The sequence below is a fragment of the Bos grunniens genome, chromosome 29 (genome assembly GCF_055505025.1).
Source record: "Bos grunniens cultivar Pamir isolate PY7600 chromosome 29, Bosgru_T2T1.0, whole genome shotgun sequence".
In the NCBI taxonomy this organism is placed as follows: domain Eukaryota; kingdom Metazoa; phylum Chordata; class Mammalia; order Artiodactyla; family Bovidae; genus Bos; species Bos grunniens.
The window spans coordinates 8,062,022-8,088,214 of NC_141193.1; the positions used below are offsets into that span (position 1 = coordinate 8,062,022).

The window sequence follows — 26,193 nt, forward strand, 5'->3', positions numbered from 1 at the left end:
TTCCCTGAAACATTCTGGCACCTCCCTGCCCCACTTTGGTGGGCGGCGGGTCCTCAGGAACCTAGTGGGGCTCGGTGCCGCAGCCCGGGTCTGGCGGCCAGACAGAGACCGGGGACCGTCCAGCCCCTACCCTCTCCTACCTGCCTTCCTCCTGAGGAGGGCTCCACTTGGACGCCATTAGAATGGCACCCCCTAGGTTGAGTAGCGGGAAACCCGAGCCCACCGGGGCCATTGGACATTCCTGCGGGCCAGTGGTTGGCCTCCAGGGCTGTGATCGCAGAGGCCCTGTGGCGAGGGCAGCCGGCTTCCCACTGGCACACCCTCGGGGGTCTTAGGGACTGCTTCACTCCGACCTCTGACCTGGCCCACCCTCCCAGTGCTGCTCTCTAGGCCCCCACTGGGTCCGTGTCCCCAGGAACTGGCCTCGTTACTTGTAGCGGGCCTTGGCCCCCACCCCACACAGTATCAGGAGGATGGAGGCCGCTGCCTCGCCGGGAATTCACTGTTGAAGTTTCAGTGGCTTAACCACACTTGCCCGTGGAGAGAAAAAGCAACTGAAGACATGACTTTTTTTTCTCGCATTAAAAAAAGTTAAATTGTGCTGAAGCTGGCTTCTGGCTCTGAGATGTCTCTTCCCAGGGCCTGACCCCCACAGTGCCTGCCGGGGCGCTGGCAGCCAGGGGGTGGGGGCCAAGATACCAGCAGAGACAGACTGGCAAGCCCAGCAGGGTCAGGTCTGCAAATGGGGCCAAAAATCCCCTTTCCTTGTGCTCGGTGGGGGCTGAGCAGGAATCGTTTATTTGGGGGAAGGATGGGGTGAAGAGGTTGGGAGAGCCTCTGATGACTGGGGACTAGGCTTCCCCCACCCCCAGGGGTTGGGGGAGCAGGTGCCCCCCACCCATGATCGTCACCACATCACCTCCAACCTGGGCTCCGCCCTAGCCGTGGACAGACGGGGGGGCGCCCACGGGCACCTGGAGGGGGCAAGCAGACACGGAACACTGGGCTCTGTGCTGGCCCCAGGGTGGTTTAGAGACAGGGAAGGCAGTACTTTGAAGGCAGACCAAGCAGATAACACCAACAACAAAACTACAAAGGGTGGAGCCAGCCAGCGTCACAGATGGGGGACTGTTTGTACCCGCAGAGGGGAGGGTGACAAATTGGAGCCGACGCCGAGGAAGTGCAGATTTGAGGTGCAATTGGGGTGGAATCCGCTCCAGGCACATTTGTGGCAAGAGGCAGGATGTGAGCAGGTGCCTGTGGGTTTTGAGGGCCAGGCTGAGTGCTCCACTCAGAGGGTTGACCCTGAACCTCCTGACCTGGAAGGTTAACATTCTCTGCATTTGACAGCCAAGAACCTGAGACTCAGGAGAGGTTGAAGAGCAAGTGTGGCGGGTCTGCCCAGCTCCAAGAGCACGCACACCACCGAGTTTCCAATAGAAAATGCTCTTTAAGAGAAAAAGCAAAGCTGACAGGTCACTGCATCCCCCAAAGCCCGCAGCAGTAGACGCAGGCTTGAGAAACCCACCTTGAAGATTAAATGTTGTCACTCAGGCCTGGGGTCTTGAAAGCTTGGGGCAGCCCCTTGGTTTCTAGTCATTTGAGAGGTGGAGATGCTCATCCAAGCTATCAGAGCACAAAAATCAGGACAGGTTCTCTTGCTCCTTGAGTGTGAGAAGTGCTGTCCGGCCTGCTCCGCCCCTTCACCTCCAGCCACCTGGGGGCTTCCACCCCTGTATGTCCCAGCATGGGAATGCCGATCTGAGGCTTGACCAGGGGCTGAGGGCAGCCCCGGAATTCATGCCTTGGTTTGGGTTTTACAGGTTGTGGGGGAGTCCTCTCCCGGCTATGATGGGGTTCAGGAAGGCCAATGGGTGTGGACTGAGGTGCGGCCACCCTCCAGGGGAGGGCTGGCCCCCACCCCTTGCCTCCTCCCCAGCTCCCTACCTGGCCAGGGTCCTGGGTAAAAGGCTACCTCTTCAGAGGCTGGACTGGGGTCAGGTTAGGGTTCCAGCTGCCTCCTAGCACTCCTGGAGTCAGAAACTTTTGGGGCAGACTGCCCACATGATACCTCAGATCCCAGGCCGCCGGAGAGGAAGGGAGTCCACCCACTCCTCCTCGGGGCCCCACAGCAGCGCTGTCTTATACCTGGAGGTTCCATGTGAGAGCAATAAACTGTTCTGCTCTTTAATAAAAAGATGAACCATGAATCCCACCCAGTGCCAGCCTCTTACCTCACAGGGACCGGTCTGAGGATGTGCCCAAGGCCACCCTTGAGACTGTGAGAAGATTAGGCAGCCCACCCATCCATCCAGCACTTTAGGGCAGACAGAAAGTAAAGTCGCTCAGTCGTGATTCTGCAACTCCATGGACTATAGCCTACCAGGCTCCTCCGTCCATGGGATTTTCCAGGCAATAGTACTGGAGTGGGTTGCCATTTCCTTCTCCAGGGGATCTTCCTGACCCAGGGATCGAAACAGGGTCTTCTGCATTGCAGACACTTTACCCTCTGAGCCATCAGGGAAGCCTTTGAACAGGCAGGAGTTCAGATCCCAGCTCTGCCACTTGCTGGGGCTCATCTGTCCTCTCCCAAGTCTGTTTCTTCAGGCGCTGAAGGCAGACAGTGACCCTTGCTTCCCAGAGGCAGGGCCCACGGATACCTAACTTGAGTGGCCGCCTTTCCTGAGCACCTCGGGGAGGCTGATGAGGGTGGGAGTGAGGGTGCAAGGAGCCCAACACCCCACCCAATTCCCAGAACAAAGCAGGCAGGACCCACCCTTCCCTGAAGCAGCTCCCAGACTCGGTGGCGTCCAAGGGCCAGAGGGGGTGGTGGCCGAGGGGGCTTGGGCCTGGCTTCCTGTGCGCCCAGAAGGATTGATAATTAGAAAACCACATGGGGCTGCAGCCGCTGTGGCTGAGGGGCGTGGGAGCCCCTGTGGCGTGTAGGAGCAGCACAGAGAAGGTTTTTGGAAGAAAAGCCAGGATGATGAAATCACCATATGTCCACCCATTTGGAGTGTGGACGTTTCAAAGGATACACCCCTGTTGTGCTGGGGTGGGTGGGGGAGTGGGCCTGTGAGGCTGCCAAGGACTTGCTTGTGGACTGGGGACCCTCAACCCCACTGTCTGCATCAGCCCCTCCCTCCAAGGCACCCTAGCAAACACACTTTTTTTTCCGAGGGGGGCATGGCGGGGGAGGTGCGGTGGTGCGTGGAGGCTTGTGGGATCTTAGTTCCGCGACCAGGGATTAAACTTGTGCCATCGTCAGTGAAAGCCCGGAGTCCTAACCACTGGACCACCAGGAATACACACATTTAAGTAAAACTCAGAGTTCTGAGCAGCTGTGAAACTCTACATGAGCTCCCAACCCTCCAAACAGGTTTGTCCTAGAGAGACAAGCCCCAGCCACCACTGGAGGGCGCTCCCAGTACCACTGGCCGCCCATACCTGAGCTGGAGCCGTTCTCTGCAGTGCAGAGAGACGGAGACTCAAGAGAGATGGAAATCACTCAACAGTAGGCAGGGCTACAGGATCCCAAGGCTGCCCCTCCTTGTTCTCTGGCTCCTGGGCCAGGAGAGGGCGCTGCACTTCCGGTGCGGCCAAGGGCAGGGGTAGCTTGCCATTCTAGTTACCTGCGGGGCATCTGCTGAGAGGCGCTTCTGGGAGTAGGGCTGGGAGAGGCTTATCTCAGTCACCAAGCTGGACCTTGGCCTTGGGGAAAAGGGTGCCACAGATCAGGGCTGGGAGGCCTAAAAAGTGGGTGCGGATGTGAGCCAGAAGCCTGCCTTGTGTCTGGGCCCCTCCCAGACCCAGAGGGCTATGCTCTGTGGGGATCAGAAAACTGGGGTTCCCTGCCACTCGTTTGCACTGGGCTCTGCCTTCGTCCTCTTGGGGCCCTCCCTTATCTGAACAGTCCCTTCTGCCAGGCGAGGGTCATTAAACTGACAGTTTCCTTTTCTAACCATTTAAGACCCTTCTCAGAAGCCTACACACATCAAGTCCAGTGCAGGCTGGCCTTTCCTGTCCCCTGTCCCCAGAGTCTGAGTGCCACACACTGCCCTTCTGCTGCCAGACACTGGCTTAGGCCTGGTACCTGGGTAAGGAGCACCAGCCGCCACTCACCTTCCCAGCCTCAAGATAGCAATCTGTTAATGAGGGAGGGCATTACTAACGCCCTTCTCTGGCAGGGCCCTAGTGAAGATAACAGATCTACATTCACTTTGAAATGCTAAGAAGCACCATAGGAATGCAAGGTCTGCTGCCCCCAGGGCTGAATGAGAGCTAATGCCAGCACTCCGATGCCAAGGGCACTCAGAGGGGAGAGAGGTTATGTAGGGAACAGGTGGCCCTACAGGAGGCAGTGACCAGAGTGTCGGAGATGGCAGAGGACTCCTGCTCAGACTCCCACCTCTATGGAGCACCCACCTGCTGGGCCAGGGTCCTTGCCACACACAGGGTCAGAGAACAGATCTGCTGGGCAAAGTAGGCCCATGTGCCAGAGCTGTTTCTGACAGCAAGGGAGGACTGGCTGCTTGTCGAGGCCAGAAGAGGGGTTCAGACACGGAATGGGTCCTGAGGGGCATTCTGGCCTTAAAACTGCAAAGGAATGGACAGAGTCAGACCTGACCCCCTTTCATGGACAAGGAAACTGAAGCTTGAAACAAGGATGTGACAAAAAAGCAAATACAGGGCCAAATAGAACCATGTACCTGATGGGCGGGGAGTCCCCAGTGCCAGTCCCCATGAAGACCCCAGCAGAACTCAGTTTTTGCTGTCTGGGGCTCAGTTTTTCCCTCTTCTGTACTGTGGGGATGGAGTCTGAAGTGCTGGGGGATGGACTTGTTTGAGAACTTGGCTTTCAGAGAGGCTAAAGGTCACAGAGGGAGTGAGCTAGACCCAGAGGCCTCACCTCAGGCTGGTCCTTAAGTGCTGACCCTGGGGGCCATAGTCGGGGTGCGGAGATCAAGGTGTCCAAAAGGGGTCAGAGGAGGAATGGCCCTTATTCCACCCAGGACCCTCACCCTGTGTGTTCAGTTCAGTCACTCAGTCGTGCCCACCTCTTTGCGACCCCATGGACTGCAGCACGCCAGGCTTCCCTGTCCATCACCAACTCCCAGATCTTACTCAAACTCATGTCCATCGAGTTGGTGATGCCATCATCCCCTTCTCCTCCCACCTTCAATCTTTCCCAGCATCATGTCTTACTCCCCAGGAAATGGAACGTGGTCCTGTCCTGAGCACGGGGCCCTCCTCTGGTCTCTGGCTCCCCCCTGTGGCTACAGAGGGTGAAAACCCTTCCTGGGAGCCCTTCCCAGGCCCTGGCCTTTAAGGAAGCCTAGCCCGCCTTAGGTAAGAGCCAGGAGTGCTCAACACGGCCTCCGATCCTTGTCTCCTGCCCCGTCCCAGGAGACACAGAGGCAATGACAGCATCCCCAGATTTGGCTTTGAATCCTGGCTTCCCTTCCCCCACCTGACTGACTTGGGAGAGACAGAGCATTGCACAGACCTTGGCCCTGCCCCAGGGCAGGTCTCTGAGCAGAGCAGATGGGAGACTGCGAAGGAACCCCCTCTGTGTGCTACCGGGGATGTTCAGTCCAGCTCCACAGACCTTCACAGAGCGGCTCCCCGCTCAACACGGAGAAACCGAGGAGGCAGGCAAATCTCCAAAGAGATCTTTTAAAGGAAGAATTTGTTGTCTGAAGCCACTAAAATGCCCCACCCCTTGATCCCTCCTCTTGGACAGCCCCATGTCCCCATGGCGTCTAGCCCAGCCCAGCTGGAGACAGCTGGGCAGAAGTCAGAAATATCCCCGGACAGTCCGACCCTCCCCTCTCCCACCTCCTCCGGCCCAGCCTCGACCTCTCCTTGGCCCTCGTCCTCACGTTCCAGGCGGGCCGCCCAAGCTTAAAAAGCTATGGTAACATTATCAGGCCAACTCCACTCCAGGATCTAGCTTTGGGGCTTCCTCACCCCTCAGTCCCTCAATTCACTTTCGTCTTTCCCAAGCCTGTGCGTCATCTGCCAAATGGGTGGAAGCATCCTTGCCTCACCTACCCGTCTCCCAGGTCGGCCGTAACGATACAAACAAAATGAAATCAGAAACTAGCCAGGGGGTGGGGGGGTATGCCAAGAGGCCGGTATCCCAGGGAGGGAGCGGACTACAACTCCCATCCGGCTTCGGGGCCGCAGGCGTCCCCAGCCCCTCTCCCCTCGCTGAGAGGGCAGGCTCTCCGGAGAGGCTGCCCCTGCCCCAGGGGGCGAGGGGAGCTGCAGTGCCCTGGGCATCCCCCACCTAGTAGGACAGGCGCCGGCGAGGGCCCTGGAGAGGCTGGGGCTGGGGCCGCGAGAGGACCGGGTTCCTGTCCGGGATGTGATGGGACCCCCCCACCCCTTCCCTACCCCTCCCCTACCCCTCCCCTACCCCTCTCCTTGCTCCGCCCCGCCCAGGAGTTACTCTTCGGGGCCCGCCCCCCCACTTCCTGGCCGGGAGCTGGCCCCGCCCCCGCGCGCCTCCGCCCTCCCACCTTCACCTCCAGTCCCGTCTCCCATTGGCCCGGGCACACCTGCCCGTCCGTCGGGGGGCGGGGCGGAGGGTGGGGAGCGGCGTCCAGGTGAGGGCGCGCGGGCGGCAGCGGAGGACGGTGACAGCGGGGAGGGCGGGAGGGTGGGGGGAGGACTCGCGGACCGATCCGCGGACTGATCGACGGACGGACCGACGGGCGGGCATGCAAGCGGCCCGACTCTAGCCCGGGCTCGGGGCTCCGGCCGCAGCCATGGAGCGGCGGCTGCGCGCGCTGGAGCGGCTGGCGCGGGGCGAGGCCGGCGGCGGCCCGGGGCTCGACGGCCTCCTGGATCTGCTGCTGGGGCTGCACCACGAGCTCAGCAGCGCCCCCCTGCGGCGGGAGCGCAATGTGGCGCAGTTCCTGAGCTGGGGTGAGTGGCCCGGGCGGGACCGTGGGGGGCGGGGGTGGGTGGGAGGTGCACAGAGGGACACCCCGAAGGGAGCCTCTGCCTCCGTGCTCCCTGCTCGCAGACCCTCCTGTGAGGAGCCGCACTCTCTCAGGCGCCCCCACCCCATCCTAGATGACCTGCATTGGCCCTGATACGTGCCACCGGACCCCCACCCCGGCCCTTTCCTTCACCTGCGTACTTCACCGCCATTCAGATTCACCCACACACTCGTTCCCACTCCCAGAACCTGGCACGTGGGCCCCACACACATCACACACAGACACACAGAAACTTGGTGCCAGGTGGAGACTCCAGACACATGTACACAACACACGCTCACACAGTCACCTCAGGACCCGTGAGAACGCACTCTCACATGGAGACCCTTGTGCACGGGACTCACTGACACGTACGTTTTCTCTGGCTCCCACCTTCCACGGACACACTGAGACACACGTTCAGCTCCTGGAGGGACCCAGGGAGCCCTGCCGACCACCCCACCCACGCTGGCTCTGATACACACTTGTCTACATTCACTCACAGCTCTGTAGCATCCCCCACTCCCACCACACAAACACACACACACACACACACACTCTTACACTTACCCACACACAGGACCGTCCAAGACTGGGCCCAGGCACCCTTTGTGGGCAAGCGGCTGACCAGGCCTCCTGAGGGCTGTGCCCCAGGTTGGGGAAGGGGGCCAGGCTGGAGGTGGGTCTGCACCCTTCCTGGGGTTGACTCACCTGAGTCACCAGGAGTGGCTGGCCTCAGATGACCCTGAAGCCAGTGCCAGCCCCCAGGGCTGTCTAGTTACACCTGGTGGGGCCATGGGGGAAGGCCACCGGGGCCTGGCTCGAAGGGTGGGGTGAGGTGAGTGTTTGCCCAGTAGACGACTAGCATTCCTGGTATGCCTGAGCTCTGGGCAGGCCTGGCACGGTTGGGGGCCTGTGAGACGTGCCCCAGGCCTTCCTCTAGGCAGAGGGCGGTCAGAGGGCCCTTGGCTGTGCTGCCCGCCTCTCCCCCCGGGACTCCTGCACCGTGTGTGTGTGTGTCTGACCGTGTTGTCATCACCCCCGTGATGCCCACGTGCTCCTCCCTGCCCGCCTCTGGCACCTTCGCCGTGGACCCCGGCGTGGGGGCTTGTCTGTTGACATCTCCTGAGGTGACTCGCAGGGCGGTGACTCACTCTGCTCCTGCCTCAACTTGTCCCTGCTCCCGCCCAAAGCCCCCATCCCTGCAGCGTGGCGAGGGGACTGGGCAGCCTGTCTTGGGGGCCTGGGTCCTCCTGGCTCTGGGCCCCAGGCTTCGGCTCCCATCTGGTCGATGGGTAGCTGCCCCCACCTCAGGTTCCCCCTTGGAGGCCTGCAGCTGCTCCTCCCCAGCTACACACACAGACCCAGGAAAGAGACAATTTATTTCTGTAATGAGGTTTCCACACCACCCCTGCTGCGGGGGTTCTGCCTGATAAACCTGTGGAGCAGCTCTCTGTCCCGCCCACAGACCTGCCCAGCTGGCAGGGAGTGTACCTGCTGGCAGGGGGAAACTGAGGCAGGGAGCCTAGACCGTAGCGCCCTTGACCCCAGCTGCTCCCCCTCACCTCCCTAAGTCTCCAGGCCCCAATTTCCTCCCCCAGGCATGGGGCTCCTCCAGGCCTGGGAAGGGCCAGGGAGTGGCTGGAGATGTCCTTTCGGGGAGTGTCTGACGGTAAGGAGGAGGTGCTTGGCCAGGTACAGGCCTTGTCCAGAGAGGGAGGCAGGGTTCAGAGTCATAGGGCTTCTCAGGCCTGGAGGAAATCCCGAGTGCTCACGCCCTCAGGTGCCAGCATCAGGTGCCAGAAAAGGTGTCTTGGCCCTGTTGTTGAGTCTTGTGTGAACCCAGGCAGACCTCTCTGTACCTCCGGACCAAGGAGGCCCCTCTCGGGGAGCACAGAGCCTGCCTTCCCAGAGCCCCGCAGAATCGTGCCCTACCTGCCCTCCAGGGCAGCCCCAGGCCTCACTCCACCCAGGTACTTCTGTGCCTACAAGGGACCCACAGCTCCTTGGTGGCATAGAAGCCTCTCCAGGGACAAGGAATGTTGCCAGTCCAGTTTCCCAAGACAGGCTCTGGCCTGGTCCTGCTCAGGGGCCAAGGACTGCAGGCTGGGGGTGGGAATGGTATCCCCATCATTCCAGGGTGACCTGGCCTGTCAGGATCAGCCCCCAGGCAGGGGAGGACTACACATCCCATCAGCCCCTGGGACAGATGCCACCTGGGAACCGTGGATTCAGGGAGATCCAGGGGCCAGGTGGTCAGCAGAGCCAGCACCGCACCTTCTGTGCTTCCTGATCATGGCTGAATGGGCTGCAGCTCCTGTCAACCCCCTGGCCAGAGGCCATTGCTGGGGAGGTCATCCCTGCCCTGGCCTCGCGGGAGGGCAGGTGAGACGGAGCCGGGGCCCTCCACACAGGCTCTCTGAGCCCCACTCTCTGTCCCTCAGTCAGTCCCTTCGTAGCAAAGGTGAAAGAGCTGCGGCTGCAGAGAGACGACTTTGAGATCTTGAAAGTGATCGGCCGAGGGGCCTTCGGGGAGGTGAGCAGATGGCCCTTGAGTTGGTAGGGGGGAGGAAAAGGTGTTTGCCCCCAGACCGGCGTAACCCTGGTGCTCTCTGTGGCCTCAGGTTGCTGTGGTGAGGCAGAGGGACAGTGGGCAGATTTTTGCCATGAAAATGCTGCACAAGTGGGAGATGCTGAAGCGGGCCGAGGTCAGTGTTGGGTCCGGGGGAACTTGGGGTCCCTGCAGGGGGAGTCTACAGGCCTCTGAGACCTGCAGGGGGAGTGGCCGGGCATGGCTGCCAAACAGGCAGAGGATCCACCCCCAGCAGCATGGGTTCCTCCCATCCCTTCCGCACAAGAAGCCTTTCTTAGTAAAAGGAGGGTTGTTCTATTTTTCTTATGATAACACTGAGGCTCAGGCTAACACAGGCGACCTTGATCCCCATTCCTAGCCTTACTGAGTCTTCCTCCATCCCCTGAACTGGCAAGGTGGGGTTCCTGGGCTCTGATCCCAACCCCCCCACCCCCTGTTTCCCCAAACTGTTACAGACGGCCTGTTTCCGGGAGGAGCGGGATGTTCTGGTGAAGGGGGACAGCCGCTGGGTGACCGCTCTGCATTATGCTTTCCAAGATGAGGAGTATCTGGTGAGGATGCCCAGAAAGCTGGAGGAGGGGTGGTGGTGGTGGTTCACTGACTCAGTTGTGTTCGAATCTTTGCAACCCCATGGACTGCAGCACACCAGGCTTCCCTGTCCTTCACTAGCTCCTGGGGTCTGCTCAGACTCATGTCCATTGAGTCAGTGATGCCATCCCTGGGGGCCAGAAGCTCTGGTCCAAGGAGAGATAGACCCCTCCTCCTGGGTCCAAGAAACTTCCACTCCCCACCAGCTCAGGCCTGGAGCCTCTTGCCTGAGCCTTGGCTGAGAGCTGGCTGCCCCAGAGCTGCTGGGAGACACGGCCCTGCCTTTCCAGAGCCCTGCGGGACCCCTGTGAGGTGTGTGGGAGACAGGTGCCCCCCTATCTGATTCTTGCCCCCAACCCACCACCATCTAGTACCTGGTGATGGATTACTACGCTGGAGGGGACCTCCTCACTCTGCTGAGCCGCTTTGAAGACCGCCTCCCGCCCGAGCTGGCCCAGTTCTACCTGGCTGAGATGGTGCTGGCCATCCACTCGCTGCATCAGTTGGGCTATGTCCACAGGTGGGGCCCCCAAAGCCCCTGCTGTCTTTGCCAGCCTCTCTTGACAGCTCTGAGGACAGCTGAGCATATATGTGCCAAATCCTGTGCTGGGTGCTTCGTATGCAGAGAACCTGTGACTCTTCCCACCCCAAAAGTTGTGTCATGGGAGCTACCATCGTCCCATTTTATAGATGAGCAAGTCAGGGCTTAGCACGGGTAAGCACCTGGCTCGCGGTGACTCGGCCAGTGGGTGACACTGGGGGAGTCTGGCTCCTGTGTCCCCCACGGCACACTCAGCTGCCTCTAAGGGTCCCTCTCCCAACTTAACCACCTTCTTCCTTCTTGGGAGCCAGGAGGCCTGACCACCATCCTTCCCCTCTTCACACGCCAGCACATGCAGGAACAAAGTGTGAGCATACACACATTGGTGTGTGCACACGCATGCACTCACACACCCAGGTATGTACCTAAATGCATATCCACACTCACAGATCACTCTAACTGCCCTCCCCCAGGGATGTCAAGCCAGACAATATCCTGCTGGACATGAACGGGCACATCCGCTTGGCCGACTTTGGCTCCTGCCTACGTCTCAACAACAGTGGCATGGTAAGAACCCCACCCAACGTGGGACAGAGGACACCCGGTTGGGAGAGCTCCCAGGGGAGCAGGAGGCACCAGGCCTGGTGTGAGCGGCATTAGACTCCCAGGGGAAGGAAGGGCTAAGCCTAGGACCCAGGTCGGGGCACTGGGCCCGTCCAGCCCTGGGGAATGGGGGAGCTGGGCCCAAATGCGAGGCCGTGTCTGTGGCGCCACCCACAGGTGGACTCATCGGTGGCGGTGGGGACACCCGACTACATCTCCCCTGAGATCCTGCAGGCCATGGAGGAGGGCAAGGGCCACTACGGCCCACAGTGCGACTGGTGGTCCCTGGGGGTCTGTGCCTATGAGCTGCTCTTCGGGGAGACGCCCTTCTATGCTGAATCTCTGGTGGAAACCTACGGCAAGATCATGAACCACGAGGTCTGGCTGCCAGGCCCTGGGATTCTGGGCGGGCCGTGGGACTACTGAGGCTGTGAGGTTGGAGGTGCCCTGGGTGGGGGTAGGATTCCAGACACTCACCTGCACCCGTCCCCCGGGACCTCAGGACCACCTGCAGTTCCCCGACGTGCCCGACGTGCCAGCCAGCGCCCAAGACCTGATCCGCCAGCTGCTGTGCCGCCAGGAGGAGCGTCTGGGCCGCAGAGGGCTGGACGACTTCCGGAACCACCCCTTCTTTGAAGGCGTGGACTGGGAGAGGCTGGCGACCAGCACTGCCCCCTACATCCCCGAGCTGCGCGGGCCCATGGACACCTCCAACTTCGATGTGGACGACGACACCCTCAACCATCCAGTGAGTGGAGGGACCCACAGCAGCAGTGGCTGCGGGACCCTCCCCTGCCCCGCAAAGTTCCCCAAAGCAGTTGCTGGGCTGGGGATGGGAGGCCCATGGGAGTTACGGTTCACCTGGGCTGGTTCACCTGCACTGAAGTGGATTGTGCCAAGTGAAGGATCTTTGACCACAAGTGTCATCCTGTCATCCAGACATCCTATAAGAAGACTCCCAGCAGCACCTGTGCAGCCAGAACCTCAAAGACTTGTGGGAGTTGTAGTCTTTTGAGGGCTCCTGGGTCTCGAACCTCCACCTGGAGCTGTACTTCTTACTCTGACTCTCCTTCCCCACTTTCTGCAGGGAACCCTGCCGCCACCCTCCCATGGGACCTTCTTAGGCCACCACCTGCCATTCGTGGGCTTCACCTACACCTCAGGCAGGTGAGTAGTCCTCATACACCTGGAGGGCTGCCTGGCCTGGAGAACACTGGGAGCGCAGCCCATCAGGACCCCGGGAAAGTGACTGAATGCCCCACCTGTATCCACATGAGACAGATGCTCAGGAAGTGTGCTCTGAGCCCCCAGTAGGACAACCCTTCATGTCCTCAAGGTCCTGGTGAGGCCATGACCCCTATGGGTTCTGCCCCAGTATTTGTTCCTCATGGGACCCTCCATGGCAGGTTGGGTGTGTAGTGGACTCAGATCCAGAGATCTAGTGCTGCTCCCTGAGCCTCACTTTGTACCTCTGTAAAATGGGTAGATGCTCTCAGCCCAGTTCCACTTGTAAGGCTGGCCTGAGACTGCAGCGAGGCCCTGGGGGAGTGGGAACTGTGAAGTATAAGCAGATGCCTCTCACCCTTATTCATAGAGTGCTCCTTATGTCCTGGGCCCATACCACTGAGTTCTCTTGACAGCTCTTGCAAGAGCCCCTAGCGTCACCTCCCTTTTCCTGTGGGGAAACTGAGACCTTGATACATTAGGTTATTGTTCAAGGTCACACACACAATAAGGGCCAGGGCTGTGGAACCAGGGCCCAGGGGACTCTGGAACCATTGTCCTGGCTACCACCCATGGTACCTGCCTGGGGCCTCCTAAGGGCAAGGTGTGGTCTCCTCTGTCTCTCTTCCCAGCCCAGAGCCCAGACTTGGGTACAGAGCTGGTGCGCAGTGGGCATTTCTTAGATGAATCAATGTTGGATGAAGAAAGATGGAGGAGGCTGGGGGATGGTTCTCTGCCAACTTGTGTTGCTCTGCTTTCCCCAGTCCTGGCCCTGAGAGCAGCTCTGAGCAGTTGGCTCCCCTGGAGCGGAAGCTCCGCTGTCTGGAGCAGGAGAAGCTGGAGCTGAGCCGGAAGCTCCAAGGTACAGGTGCCATCAGGGCCTGGGCAGGGTGGGTTTGCCCTGCCGCAGGACAAGCTCCTCAATGTTACGGGTGTCCCCACACTGCAGAGGCTCTGCAGACCCCCTCGGACCATCGGGAGCTGGAGCAGCTGCGGAAGGAAATGCAGACTCTACAGGACAGGCTGTCAGGTACCCTGCCCCCAGCACCTCGTCTCTTCCCCTCTCCCCTCACCTTGGGGGCTGAGCTGGTTTCCCAGCACACCTGAGTCCAACCTGGGTTCCAGTCCTGTCCCTGGGTCTGTACGTGCTGTGTGATCTTAAGGAAATATCTTAAAATCTCTGAGTCTGTGTGTAGAAAATGGGCTGAGAAGATCCACCCCCTGCCCCCCTGCCCCGAACCAAGCTGGGGTGAGGGTTCCGTGAGACACTGCAGGTAGAGCTCCTGGCTGAGGCTGTACGTGCAGGTCTCAGTGACAATTCCTGGCAGAGACGCTGGGGGACAGCAAGGCAGACGGGTGTCCGGCTGGCAGCCCAGGCCAGGACAGTGACCTGCGGCAGGAGAGAGACCAGCTCCTCCAGGTGGGGTGTGGTGAGATGGGTGAGTGGCCCAGGGCTGGGTGCTAAGGAGGACCATGCCCTAACTTCTGGCTGGCCTTCCCCTCGCCCACCTGGACCCCAGGAGCTGGCCGAGGCTCGGGCGGGGCAGCAGGCACAGGCGCGGGAACTTCGTGAGGCCAAGGGGCGGCAGGAGGAGCTGCTCCGGAAGCTGCAGGAGGCCCAGGAGAGAGAGGCGGCCATGGCCAACCAGACCCAAGCCCTGAACTCCCAGCTGGAGGAAGCCCACGATGCCCAGAGCAGGGTGAATGATGGTGTGGGGGGGGACAGCAACAGCGCCCTGCCCTCATGACGCCTGATGTGGCGGGAGGAAGCCTGGGGAGCTTGGTTTGAGGTGCTGGGAACACCAAATGCCTTGCATGCCCACTGTGGCTGGCCGAGGCCTGAGCAAGGGAGCAGGTAGGGTGGGCAGGGGTCTACCCCTTCTACTCCTGCTGCGGCCAGCAAAGCCCGAGAATCTGGAGCAAAGTCAAGAGTTGGGGTGGACAGGGACTTCCCTGGAGGTCCAGTGCCTACGACCACGCTTCCAATGCAGGGGGCACAGGTTCAATCCCTGGTCAGGGAACTAAGATCCCACATGCTGTGGGGAGCGGCCACAAAAAAAAAAAAAAAGAGTTGGGGTGGACAGGGTCAGCATTGGCTGACTCTGCACCCCATCCCAGCTGCAAGCTCAGGTGGCCGCCCTGAAGCGAGAGGTGACTCAGCTCCAGAGACAGCGGGAACGAAGCCCAGAGAAGGCGTCTCCCCAGGTCAAGGTGGTGAGGCCTTACCCTGTCCCCAGTGCCATTTCTCTTATCCTGACCCCATTCAGGGTCTGTCAGGGCCAGGCCCCAGGGGTAGACTAGGTCATGGCATCTTGGACCCCTGCCCTGACCCCTCTCCACACCCTCTAGACCTTCCACACCGCCTCTGAGACCAACGGCACAGGGTCACCTGAGGGTGGCAGGCCCCAGGAGACACAGCTGAAGCAGGAGGTGGCCGCACTGCGTCCACAGCTGGAGCAGGCCCACGGCCAGGGGTGAGCTGGGCAGCCGGGGCAGGGGACAGGGCGGGGGCCGAGCCAGGGGGTCACCGAGTCTTCCTTCTCCCCTGCAGGCCGAGCAGCAAGGAGGAGGTTCTGTGCCGGCTGCAGGAGGAGAACCGGCGGCTGAGCCAGGAGCAGGAGCGGGTGAGCGGTGCAGACGGAGGGTCAGAGAGACCCGGAGATGGGGGAACAGGCAGGGAGCCAGCTGAGTGGGTGGGCACAGCTGCCAGGGATGTGGGCCAGATGGGGTGGGTGAGCCAGGCTGGACATGGGCAGGCTCAGGGCTGGGGGCTGATCCCCGCTTCCCACGTGGCTCATCTGTGTCTCTTGAATCTCCTTCCCTCCCAGCTCATGGAAGAGCTGGAGCGGGAACAGCAGAGCAAGCAAAGGCTGGAAGGTGAGCGGCGGGAGACGGAGAGCAACTGGGAGGCCCAGATCGCCGACATCCTCAGCTGGTGGGTGCCTGGGGACTGGGGGTGGGGGCTGGGCCCGGGCAGCACTGAGGTTGTAGCCTCTGACCCTGAGCCCCCTTCCTGATCAGGGTGAATGATGAGAAGGTGTCAAGAGGCTACCTGCAGGCCCTGGCCACCAAGATGGCCGAGGAGCTGGAGTCCTTGCGGAACGTGGGCACCCAGACTCTCCCTTCCCGGCCGCTGGTGAGCCCCGGGAACACCCGGAGGGGAGGGGTGCTGGGAGCCGCACTCCGCATGTAGGGACACTGAGCTCACGGAAGATCAGGGACTTGCCTAAGCTCCCGCCGGCCCTCAGCAGAGGCGGGGCTTTGAGCCTGGCCAGGTGGTGTGGGGGTGGGGGGCCCTCAGCGGCAACCCGACCCTGGGGGCGTTGCACGTTGATGCCCCCTGGCCACCAGGACCACCAGTGGAAGGCACGGAGGCTGCAGAAGATGGAGGCGTCAGCCAGGCTGGAGCTGCAGTCAGCGCTGGAGGCCGAGATCCGGGCCAAGCAGGGCCTGCAGGAGCGGCTGACGCAGGCGCAGGAGGCCCAGCTGCGGGCTGAGAGGTGAGGGCAGGGGCCGGCGCGGCGAGGGGCCCAGGACGCAGGCGGAGGCCTGTGGCAAGCACCCACTCGGTTCTCCCCAGCCGTCTGCAGGAGGCCGAGAAGCGGCACCAGGCCTTGCAGCAGGAGCTGGCGACCCTGCGGGAGGAGCTGCGGGCGCGTGGGCCGCCGGGTGAGTAGCCAAGCGCACACCTGTCTGTCCCGGAGCAAGACCTCCTCTCCAGGTCACCAGGGGGATCAGCCTGGCTCTGCTGCCTAACCCGCTGTTAGCTAGTGCTTACTGAGCCCCCGCTGTATGCCACCACCCGCTCCTTCCCCGCCTGCAGTCTCTCCCCCATTTACTGGGGTGGAAACTGAGGCCCCGCCCTGGCCCCTGGTTTGTAAGGAACAGGTGTTAATGGCACAGGGACCCCATGGCCCCCATGACACATGCCCTCTGTTTGCAGACACCAAGCCTTCAAACTCCCTGATTCCCTTCCTGTCCTTCCGGGGCTCAGAGGTAAGAACGGGTGCAGGGCTGGCCAGGGAGGACCCCCGGGAAGGACACAGGCAGTGGCCTTGATTCCGCCCCCGTGCCGTTCCCCAGAAGGATTCCGCCAAAGATGCAGGCACCTCCGGAGAGGCGCTGGAGCTGAGGCCGGAGGGCCGCCGCAGCCTGCGGCTGGGGGTGAGCACAGGCAGGAGACCCATGGCAGGGTGGTGGGGGGCCTGGGCCTCGGGGGTGGGGGGGCCGGGCCCCACCCTCTCCCTGTGCTCGGTTCCCCTGCAGGCTGTGTTCCCCAGGACGCCTGCTGCCACCACACCCCCTGCAGAAAGTCCCCCTGCAAAGGTCAGTGCCCGGTGGGGCGGGGCAGGGGCACCGAGCCATTCTGCCGGGTTTTCAAGGTCCCGCTTGGGGTTCCCCCCACCCCCCACCCCGTGCCGGCAGACCGTGATGGGAATGGTGACGGTGGCACTGAGTTTTGAGTACGGCCAGATCCCCTCGGAGCGCTGAGTTCACACTGCCACCTGGCTCATTCGGTGGTCTTGCCTGAATCTCGGGGTGGCCTGGGGGAGGCGGGGGGCTCGGGGGCCTTGGGTGAGGGTCAGACATGGGTAATGGGCCTGTCCCCCTCGCCAGCCCGGCTCACACACGCTGCGTCCCTGGAGCTTCCCATCCCCCACTAAGTGTCTCCGCTGCACCTCGCTGATGCTGGGCCTGGGCCGCCAGGGCCTGGGCTGTGACGGTGAGACCCTCAGCCCCCCAGCTCACCATCCTCCCCTGCGCCAGCCACAGCCCCCGGGTGGGGGGAGGGGAAGCAGCCCCCATCCTGCCACATCAGGCGCCCCCCCACCCCCGTCAACATTTCCCACTGCTCAGTTTTTTCTTCTCTCTCTTTACTGGGAACTGGCGATGGCTCCGGGCCGTGACAGCCTGTGGGGCGCTGGGCTGGGGCTGCCCGGGGTCTCTGCTCCTCAGTGGTCCCCGCCCGCCTCATGGCTCCTCCTTTCCCCACAGTTTGCGGCTACTTCTGTCACCCGACTTGTGCCCCACAGGCCCCCCCCTGCCCTGTGCCCCCTACCCTCCTCCACACGGCCCTGGGAGTGCACCCCGAAACGGGCACGGGCACCGCCTACGAGGGCTTCCTGTCGGTGAGCCGGCGCTGGGGGAGGGGAGAGCGGGCGGGTGGGCGGGCAGGCGGCCGGGGCCCAGTGGGAACTCTGTGCCTGCCTGCCTTCCCCCAGGTGCCACGGCCCTCGGGTGTCCGTCGGGGCTGGCAGCGAGTGTTCGCCGCCCTCAGCGACTCGCGCCTGCTGCTCTTTGATGCCCCAGACCCGAAGCTCAGCCCGGCCAGCGGGGCCCTCCTGCAGGCTCTGGATCTGAGGTGGGTGTCAGGCCATGGTTTGGGGCAGGGGTGGGGGGCAAGTGGGTCGAGGGGGCGGCTGGGGCCAGCAGACCTCTGACCTGCTCCGTGAACCTCCCAGGGACCCCCAGTTCTCAGCCGCCCCTGTCCTGGCCCCTGATGTTATCCATGCCCAATCCAAGGACCTGCCTCGCATCTTTAGGGTGAGTTCAGGGATGGGATGGGCCAGACCTCTGTCTGCCTCTGTGGTGGACCCCCTCCAGCTGCTCTTCTCCATCACTGTGGCTGCCTCCTTCATCCTGCCCACCCGCCTGCACGTGGATGGCTACAGTAGCCTCCATTCCTGTCTGTGTGGCTACACATCACCCCACAGTGCAGAGTTTTCCATACGTGAAGCTGGCTGTGCCCAGCCTTGTTTAGGGCCCTGCCGGCTCCCTGCCCGTCCCTGACCTTGAACACTCCTGGTTACTCCACTCGTCCCCCAGGCTCCAGCAGAAACGTCTCTTCCCCTGGGAGTTCGTCTCTCACGCTTAGCCTGGGTGAGCGGGCCCCGCCCTGTGTTCCCGAGAGGCCCTGTCCTGCCCTCTCGGTGGCACTGGTCCCAAGGCTCTGGAGTTGTCCCTGTGCTTGTCTGACCACCCCCCGCCTTGGCTTATCACCTGCTGCCAGCCAGCGCCTGACATTGCACTGGGCAGGCCCACCTGGTGCTCCAGGGCCTCAGCGATGGACAGAGGGACGGGAGGAAGGAGAGCTGGCTGCCGGCACTCTGCCCTCCAGCCTGGGTGCCCCCTCTCTGCCCGTAGGTGACGGCCTCTCAGCTGACTGTGCCGCCTGCCACATGCACCGTGCTGCTGCTGGCGGAGAGTGAGGGCGAGCGGGAGCGCTGGCTGCAGGTGCTGAGCGAGCTGCAACGGCTGCTGCTGGACGCGCGGCCCCGGCCCCGGCCCGTGTACACCCTCAAGGAGGCCTACGACAACGGGCTGCCGCTGCTGCCGCACACGCTCTGCGCCGCCATCGTTGGTGAGCCTCATGCGGAGGGGGCGCCGGCCTGCTGCGGTCACTCAGGCCGCTGTCACTGCCCGGTCCCTGCAGCCCAGGGCTGTGGACCCTCTTGCACACGTGTCCTCCTCGCCACTCCTCTGGGCATGGTTGTGAGGGACCTGGGCTGGGGTGGGGTGCCTAGCTTCTATCCCTCCATTTCTCTGCACCTCCCTTTCTGCATAAGAATCACGAGTGAGTGTAAAGACCCAAGGCTTTAGTAAGAGATAAAGGAGGTTCCCGTCCAGGCTGTTAGCAGCCGCCTGGTGATGGGGGAGCCTCACACTATCCACTGTGGGGCTGTTACATTCACCCAGGAGCCTGGTGCACAGCAGGGCCTCCGAACCAGACCGCTGGGGAACAGGAGAGGAGGCTCCCTGGCCTCCCCCGGCAGCTGGGGCTGGGGCTTCTCCCTGCCGTCACTCAGGACAGAGCCACGGGAGACAGGGCTTGCGTCCTCCAAGTCCCCTGTGTCAGCTTGGAGCCAGGGGACAAGGGCGTTTATTGAGCAGAGGTGGCTGTGAGCTTAACGCTTACCCTGCGATGCTTCATCTCTTTGCAGCCTCACAGCAGCTCTGTGAGAAAGGTACTATTATCAGCCCCATTTTACCAAGGCTGTGAGAGATGACGTGACTTATCCCCAGATCCCACAGCTCAGGGTGGGAGAGGCCTCTCATCCTGACTCCTGGCCCCTGTGGCCCTTCCCCATTAGAGCCAGTCTGGACTCAGGGACAGAAGGGTCCAGGAACAGTGGGACTGTCCTCTCTGAGTCCTTGGCAGGGGCAGGCAGACCACCCAATCTCCCGCCTCTAGATGGGCCTTCTGACCCCTGACCCCTGATCCCCTCCCTCCCCCCTCCAGACCAGGAACGGCTTGCTCTGGGCACCGAGGAAGGGCTGTTTGTGATCCATCTGCACAGTAACGGTACCCGCCGGCCGGGCCAGGGTGGGCTTGGGTGGAGTCAGCCCCCAGGGACAGAGGAGGCTGGGCCCCGGGCGCCCCTCACCCACCTGCTGGTGACACTCTCCCTCGCCAACCCCGCAGACATCTTCCAGGTGGGCGAGTGCCGGCGGGTGCAGCGGCTGGCCGTGAGCCCTGCTGCGGGCCTTCTGGTCGCGCTGTGTGGCCGAGGCCCCAGCGTGCGCCTCTTTGCCCTGGCAGAGCTGGAGAACGTGGAGGCAGCCAGCACCAAGATCCCCGAGTCTCGAGGCTGCCAGGCCCTGGCGGCCGGGCGCATCCTGCAGGCCCGCACCCCCGTGCTCTGTGTGGCGGTCAAGCGCCAGGTGCTCTGCTACCAGCTGGGCCCAGGTCCAGGGCCCTGGCAGCGCCGCATCCGTGAGCTGCAGGCACCAGCGCCCGTGCAGAGCCTGGGGCTCCTGGGCGATCGGCTGTGCGTGGGTGCGGCTGGCACCTTCGCCCTCTACCCACTGCTTAACGAGGCAGCGCCTTTAGCGCTAGGGGCCGGTCTTGTGCCTGAGGAGCTGCCCCCGTCCCGCGGGGGCCTGGGTGAGGCCCTGGGCGCCGTGGAGCTCAGCCTCAGTGAGTTCCTGCTGCTCTTCACCACCGCCGGGGTCTACGTGGACAGCGCCGGCCGCAAGTCTCGCATGCAAGAGCTGCTGTGGCCAGCAGTGCCCACGGGCTGGGGTGAGGCCTGTGGAGGGCCAGGCTGGGTAGGGCCTGGTATCAGAGGAAGACAGGGTCCTGCCCAAATTCCTGAGTTTGGATTGGGAGGCCAGTATGTGCCCTCCTGCCTGACACACCCTTGGTGGCTTGTATGGGATCTTCCTTCATCTTCCTCTTGCACGGGACCTTGTTTTCATTCAAGCTCTTTCCCTGCCTGAACTACTGTCCTCTTTGTAACTGGCCGCCTCTTCAGTTTGCAAGTCCAGCCCCAGGGTCTAGAGCTAGTGGGCCCTCCATAATGAACCCCATGATTGTTGTCAATATCGTTACCGCTTTTACACTCCTCCCCGCACCATCGGTCCTTTGCTCCTTTGTGCTCCCCCACCTGCATTCAGATCTCTGCCCTGACTCTCAGCACGTTCTTATTACAATGACTGGTTTGGTACATGGGGGGTCTGCAGTGCTTCATCACATCCAGCACGCAGCCCAGGCAAGCACCCCCCAGGGGCTATAATGTTTGGAGGAATGAATGAGTGGACGGCATCAGGGGAGCCTCAAACGTCCACAGGTAGCTGAGGTGTTGGGCTACAGGCTGGAAGAGAGGGACAATGCTCCTTTCACAGCCGCTCTTCTGGGGTGGGGCCTGCGGGTTGGGTGCAGCACAGACACTCGGTGTGTAGGCGTTGGATCCAGACTGCCCGGGGCCAGTTCCCAGCTCCCACTCACCACAAAGTGAGACTTAGCTCTGGGGTTTCCGTCATCTGTAAGTTAGGGACGATAACATTACCTGCCTAGAGTTGTTTGAGAATTAAAGGAGGAAAAATACAAGCAGGCCTGACATGGCTTAGAGTGAGTGCTCCCCGTTCCTTATCTCTGACTTGCCGTGGAGCTTGGGTGGGGCAACCCAGAGAGTCTCCAGGAGGACCTTTGGTGGGGTGTGGAAGTTACAGTGCTGTGACAGGGTGTGCCCTACGATACAGCCCAGAGAGGTGCCTGACCTGCCTGGGGCTGCACCGCACAGCGTCCCACCCTGGCTATGCAGGTTATGCGGCCCCCTACCTGACAGTGTTCAGCGAGAATGCCATCGATGTGTTTGATGTGAGGAGGGCAGAATGGGTCCAGACCGTGCCACTCAAGAAGGTGAGTGCGGGGACTTCCCTGATCGCCCAGTAGCTAAGACTCTGCGCTCCCAGTGCAAGAGGCTTGGGTTCAATCCCTAGTCAGGGAACTAGATCCCACATGCTACAACTAAGATCCAATGCAGTGAAATTAATTAAAATTTAAAAAGTGAGGCCTGCCCAGGCCCCTGAGGCTGGACTGGGGTGCGGTTGGATAACATGGTGTGACCTCTGCGCCTGCTGCCTCAGGTGCGACCCCTGAACCCAGAGGGCTCCCTGTTCCTCTTTGGTACCGAGAAGGTCCGTCTGACCTACCTCAGGAACCCGCTGGCAGGTGAGGGAATGTGGAGGTGGGAGGAAGGGGTTGTGACCCTGAGCACCAGCTGACTGGGGCCGTGGGGCCTTGGGAGCACCGCCAAGCTCTCTGCTTCTCTGGCAGAGAAGGACGAGTTCGACATCCCCAACCTCACGGACAACAGCCGGCGCCAGCTCTTCCGCACCAAGAGCAAGCGCCGCTTCTTCTTCCGCGTGTCGGAGGAGCAGCTGCAGCAGCAGCGCAGGTGCGCCTGTGCCCTGGGTGGTGGGTGGGCGGGGCCTCCCGCTTTGGGGGCGGGGCGAGTCCAAGCCTCGCCTTCCTGGAGAGGTGTCACCTTTGCCCCGCACGTCCCTTCCCCTACCCCCGTAGGGAGATGCTGAGGGACCCTTTCGTGCGCTCCAAGCTCATCTCAACACCCACCAACTTCAACCACCTGGTGCACGTGGGCCCTGCTGACGGGAGACCCAGCGCCAGGGACCTGCCCCCAGTGGTGAGTTATGAGTCCTCCGGAGCCCATCAGCAGCCTCTCCTTACCTGGGTCCCTGGACCTCCGCACGTCCAGGCCACGTGCAGTTCGTGTGACCCGGTCCCAGCCCTTCGCGCTGTCCCCTAACAGGCTGCGGAAGTGAAGGGACGAGGTGCCCGCGGCTCTGGCCCGCAGCGGCCCCACAGCTTCTCCGAGGCCTCGCGGCGCCCAGTCTCCATGGGCAGTGACGGCCTCGCTAAAGACGCAGACCCCAGTAAGGACAGCCTCACCGCCTCCACTACCTCTGCGTCCCTCCCCCATGTTTCCACCCCCTTTGGACGCTTCAAATCTGACCCTGGATTTTCGTCCCCTCGCTCATCCTGCTCCTGGAGCAGTGAAGAGGAAGCCTTGGACATCTCTGTCCAGCGAGTCTGTGTCCTGCCCCCAGGGATCTCTGAGCCCTGCAGTCTCCCTGATACAGGTGAGTCTCCTCCAGCTCAGAGTCAGGCCCTTCTGTCTCGTGCTGGGACCTGAGGCCAGAGAACAAGCTGAGCCTACACCTGCCTTGGATGCTAAGAGATGCTGACTCCCTCTGTCTAACCCCTTAGTGGGTTCCACCTGCCTGGAAGCAGGTCAGCCTAGGCCTGACTGTCTTGGCTCTGACGGTCTCAGCATTGTGGCCCCAGGTGACGTGCCCAGCCTCCCTGAGCTTGTCTTACCTGTAAAATGAGGTTATCGTTATGAGACCTTTGTGAGGTGAAGATACCTGAGCACGGTGCCTGGAACAAAAGGAGAGCACCACAGAAGGGGAGTTCTTGGAATTCTAAGCACAGGCCTGGCAGGAGGTCAGGGGAGGGAGCAGTCCACTCTGGCTGGGGACCCGGAAGATCTAAGATTTGGGAAGTCATCCCCTCACCCTCCAGTTCTGTCTCCATCTGCCACCCCCACTGCAGCCACAGCAGGCCACTCAAAGCCCTGGGACCCGCCGTGTTCTCTCACACCTCCAGGCCCTTACCCCTGCCATCACCCCTGCTCCTCTTGGAATGCCCTTTCCCGTCCTCCACCTGATTAAGACTCAGGCCAGCTCAAGCCTCTTCACCGACATCACCTTCTCCAAAGGCCACCTGGCTGCCTGGTCAGGTGGTCACTGCCTCCCTGGGGCCAGCGCCACCTCTGGCACCCTCCTCCCTCCACCCTGTCCTTGTCGATCCTGCTGTGCTCTAGTTTTCCTATGAGGTCCTTGATTGCGAGGGTCAAGTTTGTCTTCTGCCTGGAGTAAAGGCTATTTGTTGATTGAATGTAGAATGAGCGAATGAATGGATGGGTCCTGGGAAAGCCTCTGAGAGGTGCTGGCCTGGTGAGAGAGGAGTCCTGCCTTCCTCTTTCAACCTTGACTCTGTTTCTTTCCCCCTCCAGGTCTCAGAACGACCCCGGAGCCTCCCCCCAGCCCCTGAATCTGAGAGCTCCCCTTGATGTCCTCTGGCAGGACCCAACTCCCAGTCCCAGGACCCAGAGAGACATGAGGGAGCAGAGAGCTTGAGGAATGCCAAACTCCGGCTGGTCCGGGACATGTGGAAATTGGACTCAGGGAGGGTCTGGGCTGGGCAGCCGTGGCCTGGGTTTCCAGGCCCCTGCAGGCGGGATAGGGGTGGGGGTCTAACTCCCAGCCCTCATCCTGCCCTTCCCTCTGCTCGCAACCCCAACCTGTGCTAGCCACGAGGAATAGGATGGCCCCCTCCTGTTCTGGGGGCCCCTCTGCCCCATCGTCCAGGGGTGATTGTGCCAAAGTTCTCATCTCCAGGGCCAAGCCCCAGGAGGCCTATGAGAGTCCGGATGCGGGACAGAGAAAGGCTGGACCCCTGGGAGCAAGCTGGGGTCTTGGCTGTGGACTAAAGCCCAGCAAGGCCAAGTAGGGGCGTATCCCAGACTCCACTCAGGGGCAGGATAGGAAAGACAGACTCTGGTCAAGAGGCCAAGGTAGAGAAGGAGAGAGGATGTCGGTGAAGGTGGTGAGAGAGGCACAAGGGAGGAAAGGAAGTACAGGAGGAGAGGATAGTGATTGGAAGGAGGTGAGAGCCAGCCAGAGGAGAAGGAGAAGGAGAGAAGGGTAAAGGACGAGCAATGGAGAAGAGAGAGGCCAAAGGAGAGGGCTGGAGGGAGTGGGAGCTGGGAGAGCACAGGCCCAGGCCCCTTCTCTCTGCAGGGAGGCAGTGGGGCTGGAAGAGGGAGGGGCCCCAAGAGCCAGCTAGCATCCATTAGTCATCTAATCCGTCCAGGAGGAAGCAAACTCCCAGCCAGGGGTGGGATGGGGGGTATTTATAAGGGCTACTTGGTGAGAGGTGGGCACCCTTTGGGTCTCCAGGCACACTCTGGCCCTTCCCAGAAAGGGGACGGGTCCTTTTTCTCAAAGCTTCAACCACCTGTGTATTAGGGGATCATAGGAGCATTTTATTATTGATCACAGTCATTATTATTTTATTATATTACTATTTTTATTAAACATCCCCCTATGGTTGAGTAGGGGGCAAAATAAGTATTTATCTTCTCAAATGCCATATGCCCGGGAGGGATCAACCCTGACGCTCTGTGAGGCAGTAAGAACCAATAAAAACAGCTTTGTAAGCTGCTGGCCTCCCCGCCTGGATCTGTCTTCCTGGGGTTCAGAAAACAGAGGGATCGGGGAGGAGGGAGAGGATCAGGGACAGTTAAAGACCAGGTTGTCTTTTTGTGTCTTCACAAATCAGATGATGTTCACACGGGGGGTGGAAATGAGAGTTTAAGAGTGAAGGGACAGGGACTTCCCTGGTGGCCTTGTGGCTAAGACTGTGAACTCCCAATTCAGGGGGCCTGGGTTCCATCCGGGGTCAGGGAACTAGATCCCACCTGCTGTAGTTAAAGATCCTGCATCCCTTAACTAAGACCCAGGGCAGCCAAATAGATATATATATATTTTTTTTTAAGTCATAAGTGAAGGGGCAGTTTACAAAAGTGTGGGCAGCATCAGGGGAACCGACCAAGGAGTGGTGGTGCCCTGAGCCCTGGCAGCAGTGAGGAGCTGTTATCACCTCCAGGTCAGCTGGGCAAGGCAGGTGTTACCAGCGGGAGTTATGGCTCTCAGGGAAGCACTTGGCCGTGGCCAAGCAGGAAGGCAGCCCAGGAAATTAATTCCTTTCCTCACTCTACTCCCTCCCTTCCATCTCCTGCTTCCTCTTGTCCAAACCCAAGCAGCAACCAGAGGCTCCTAGACCTCAGTTTCTGCAGATCTAGAGGGCAGCCTTTAGGGTACAGAACCGGGAGGTAGGGGGCCAGGGGTAGGAAGTGGATCTGGAGGGCACAGCCTGCTGTTCCACCCAGGTGAGGCTGGTGGGGAGGCGGGGATGTCTGGGAGGGGTCTCCTTGTTCTGAGCTGGGGTGTCCATGACTGGGCAGGACCCTGGCCTGGAGGCGGGGCTGGGTGAGGCAGGAAGGTAAGGCCTGTGCACCAGGATCAGGGCAGGTCTGGAGCTGATGGCTGTGCCCTAAGGCTTGTAGATGGCCCTAAAGCTAGCAAAAGTAACCAAAAAAGGGCCTAGGTCTTGCTAGAGCTTGGGGGCCCATGAAATTGCAAGGCCTGGTTAGGAGTGTAGCCTTGATTCCAGTCTAGTACAGAGGATGAGATGGTTGAATAGCATCATCGACTCAATGGACATGAGTTTGAGCAAACTCAGGGAGATAGTGAAGGACAGGGAAGCCTGGCACGCTGCAGTCCATGGG

General features: G+C 61.3%; 1 protein-coding gene across 9 annotated transcripts; it reads left to right on the top strand.

Moving 5' to 3' along the window:
- The first annotated feature begins 5,989 nt into the window (after positions 1 to 5,989).
- Positions 5,990 to 25,065, top strand: CDC42BPG (CDC42 binding protein kinase gamma). 9 transcript variants are annotated; one of them, XM_086384967.1, is made up of 37 exons: positions 5,990 to 6,933; positions 9,434 to 9,525; positions 9,614 to 9,697; positions 10,038 to 10,133; positions 10,542 to 10,690; positions 11,185 to 11,278; positions 11,492 to 11,692; positions 11,817 to 12,062; positions 12,402 to 12,481; positions 13,303 to 13,400; positions 13,488 to 13,568; positions 13,867 to 13,958; positions 14,059 to 14,238; positions 14,657 to 14,752; positions 14,888 to 15,012; positions 15,090 to 15,162; positions 15,367 to 15,473; positions 15,560 to 15,674; positions 15,890 to 16,038; positions 16,119 to 16,207; positions 16,482 to 16,534; positions 16,622 to 16,702; positions 16,805 to 16,864; positions 17,156 to 17,261; positions 17,534 to 17,667; positions 17,761 to 17,900; positions 18,001 to 18,082; positions 18,683 to 18,899; positions 19,779 to 19,841; positions 19,962 to 20,561; positions 21,583 to 21,680; positions 21,908 to 21,992; positions 22,098 to 22,218; positions 22,344 to 22,464; positions 22,591 to 22,714; positions 22,836 to 22,921; positions 23,857 to 25,065. In XM_086384967.1, exons 1-37 carry the CDS (start codon positions 6,774 to 6,776, stop codon positions 23,911 to 23,913), a joined length of 4,635 nt encoding a protein of 1,544 aa, XP_086241093.1. In that variant the 5' UTR covers positions 5,990 to 6,773; the 3' UTR covers positions 23,914 to 25,065. The 9 variants fall into 9 exon arrangements, with proteins under 9 accessions (XP_086241093.1, XP_086241099.1, XP_086241094.1 ...); XM_086384973.1 differs by having other exon boundaries at positions 14,657 to 14,749; XM_086384968.1 differs by having other exon boundaries at positions 14,657 to 14,749; positions 16,625 to 16,702.
- The last annotated feature ends 1,128 nt before the right edge of the window (positions 25,066 to 26,193 follow it).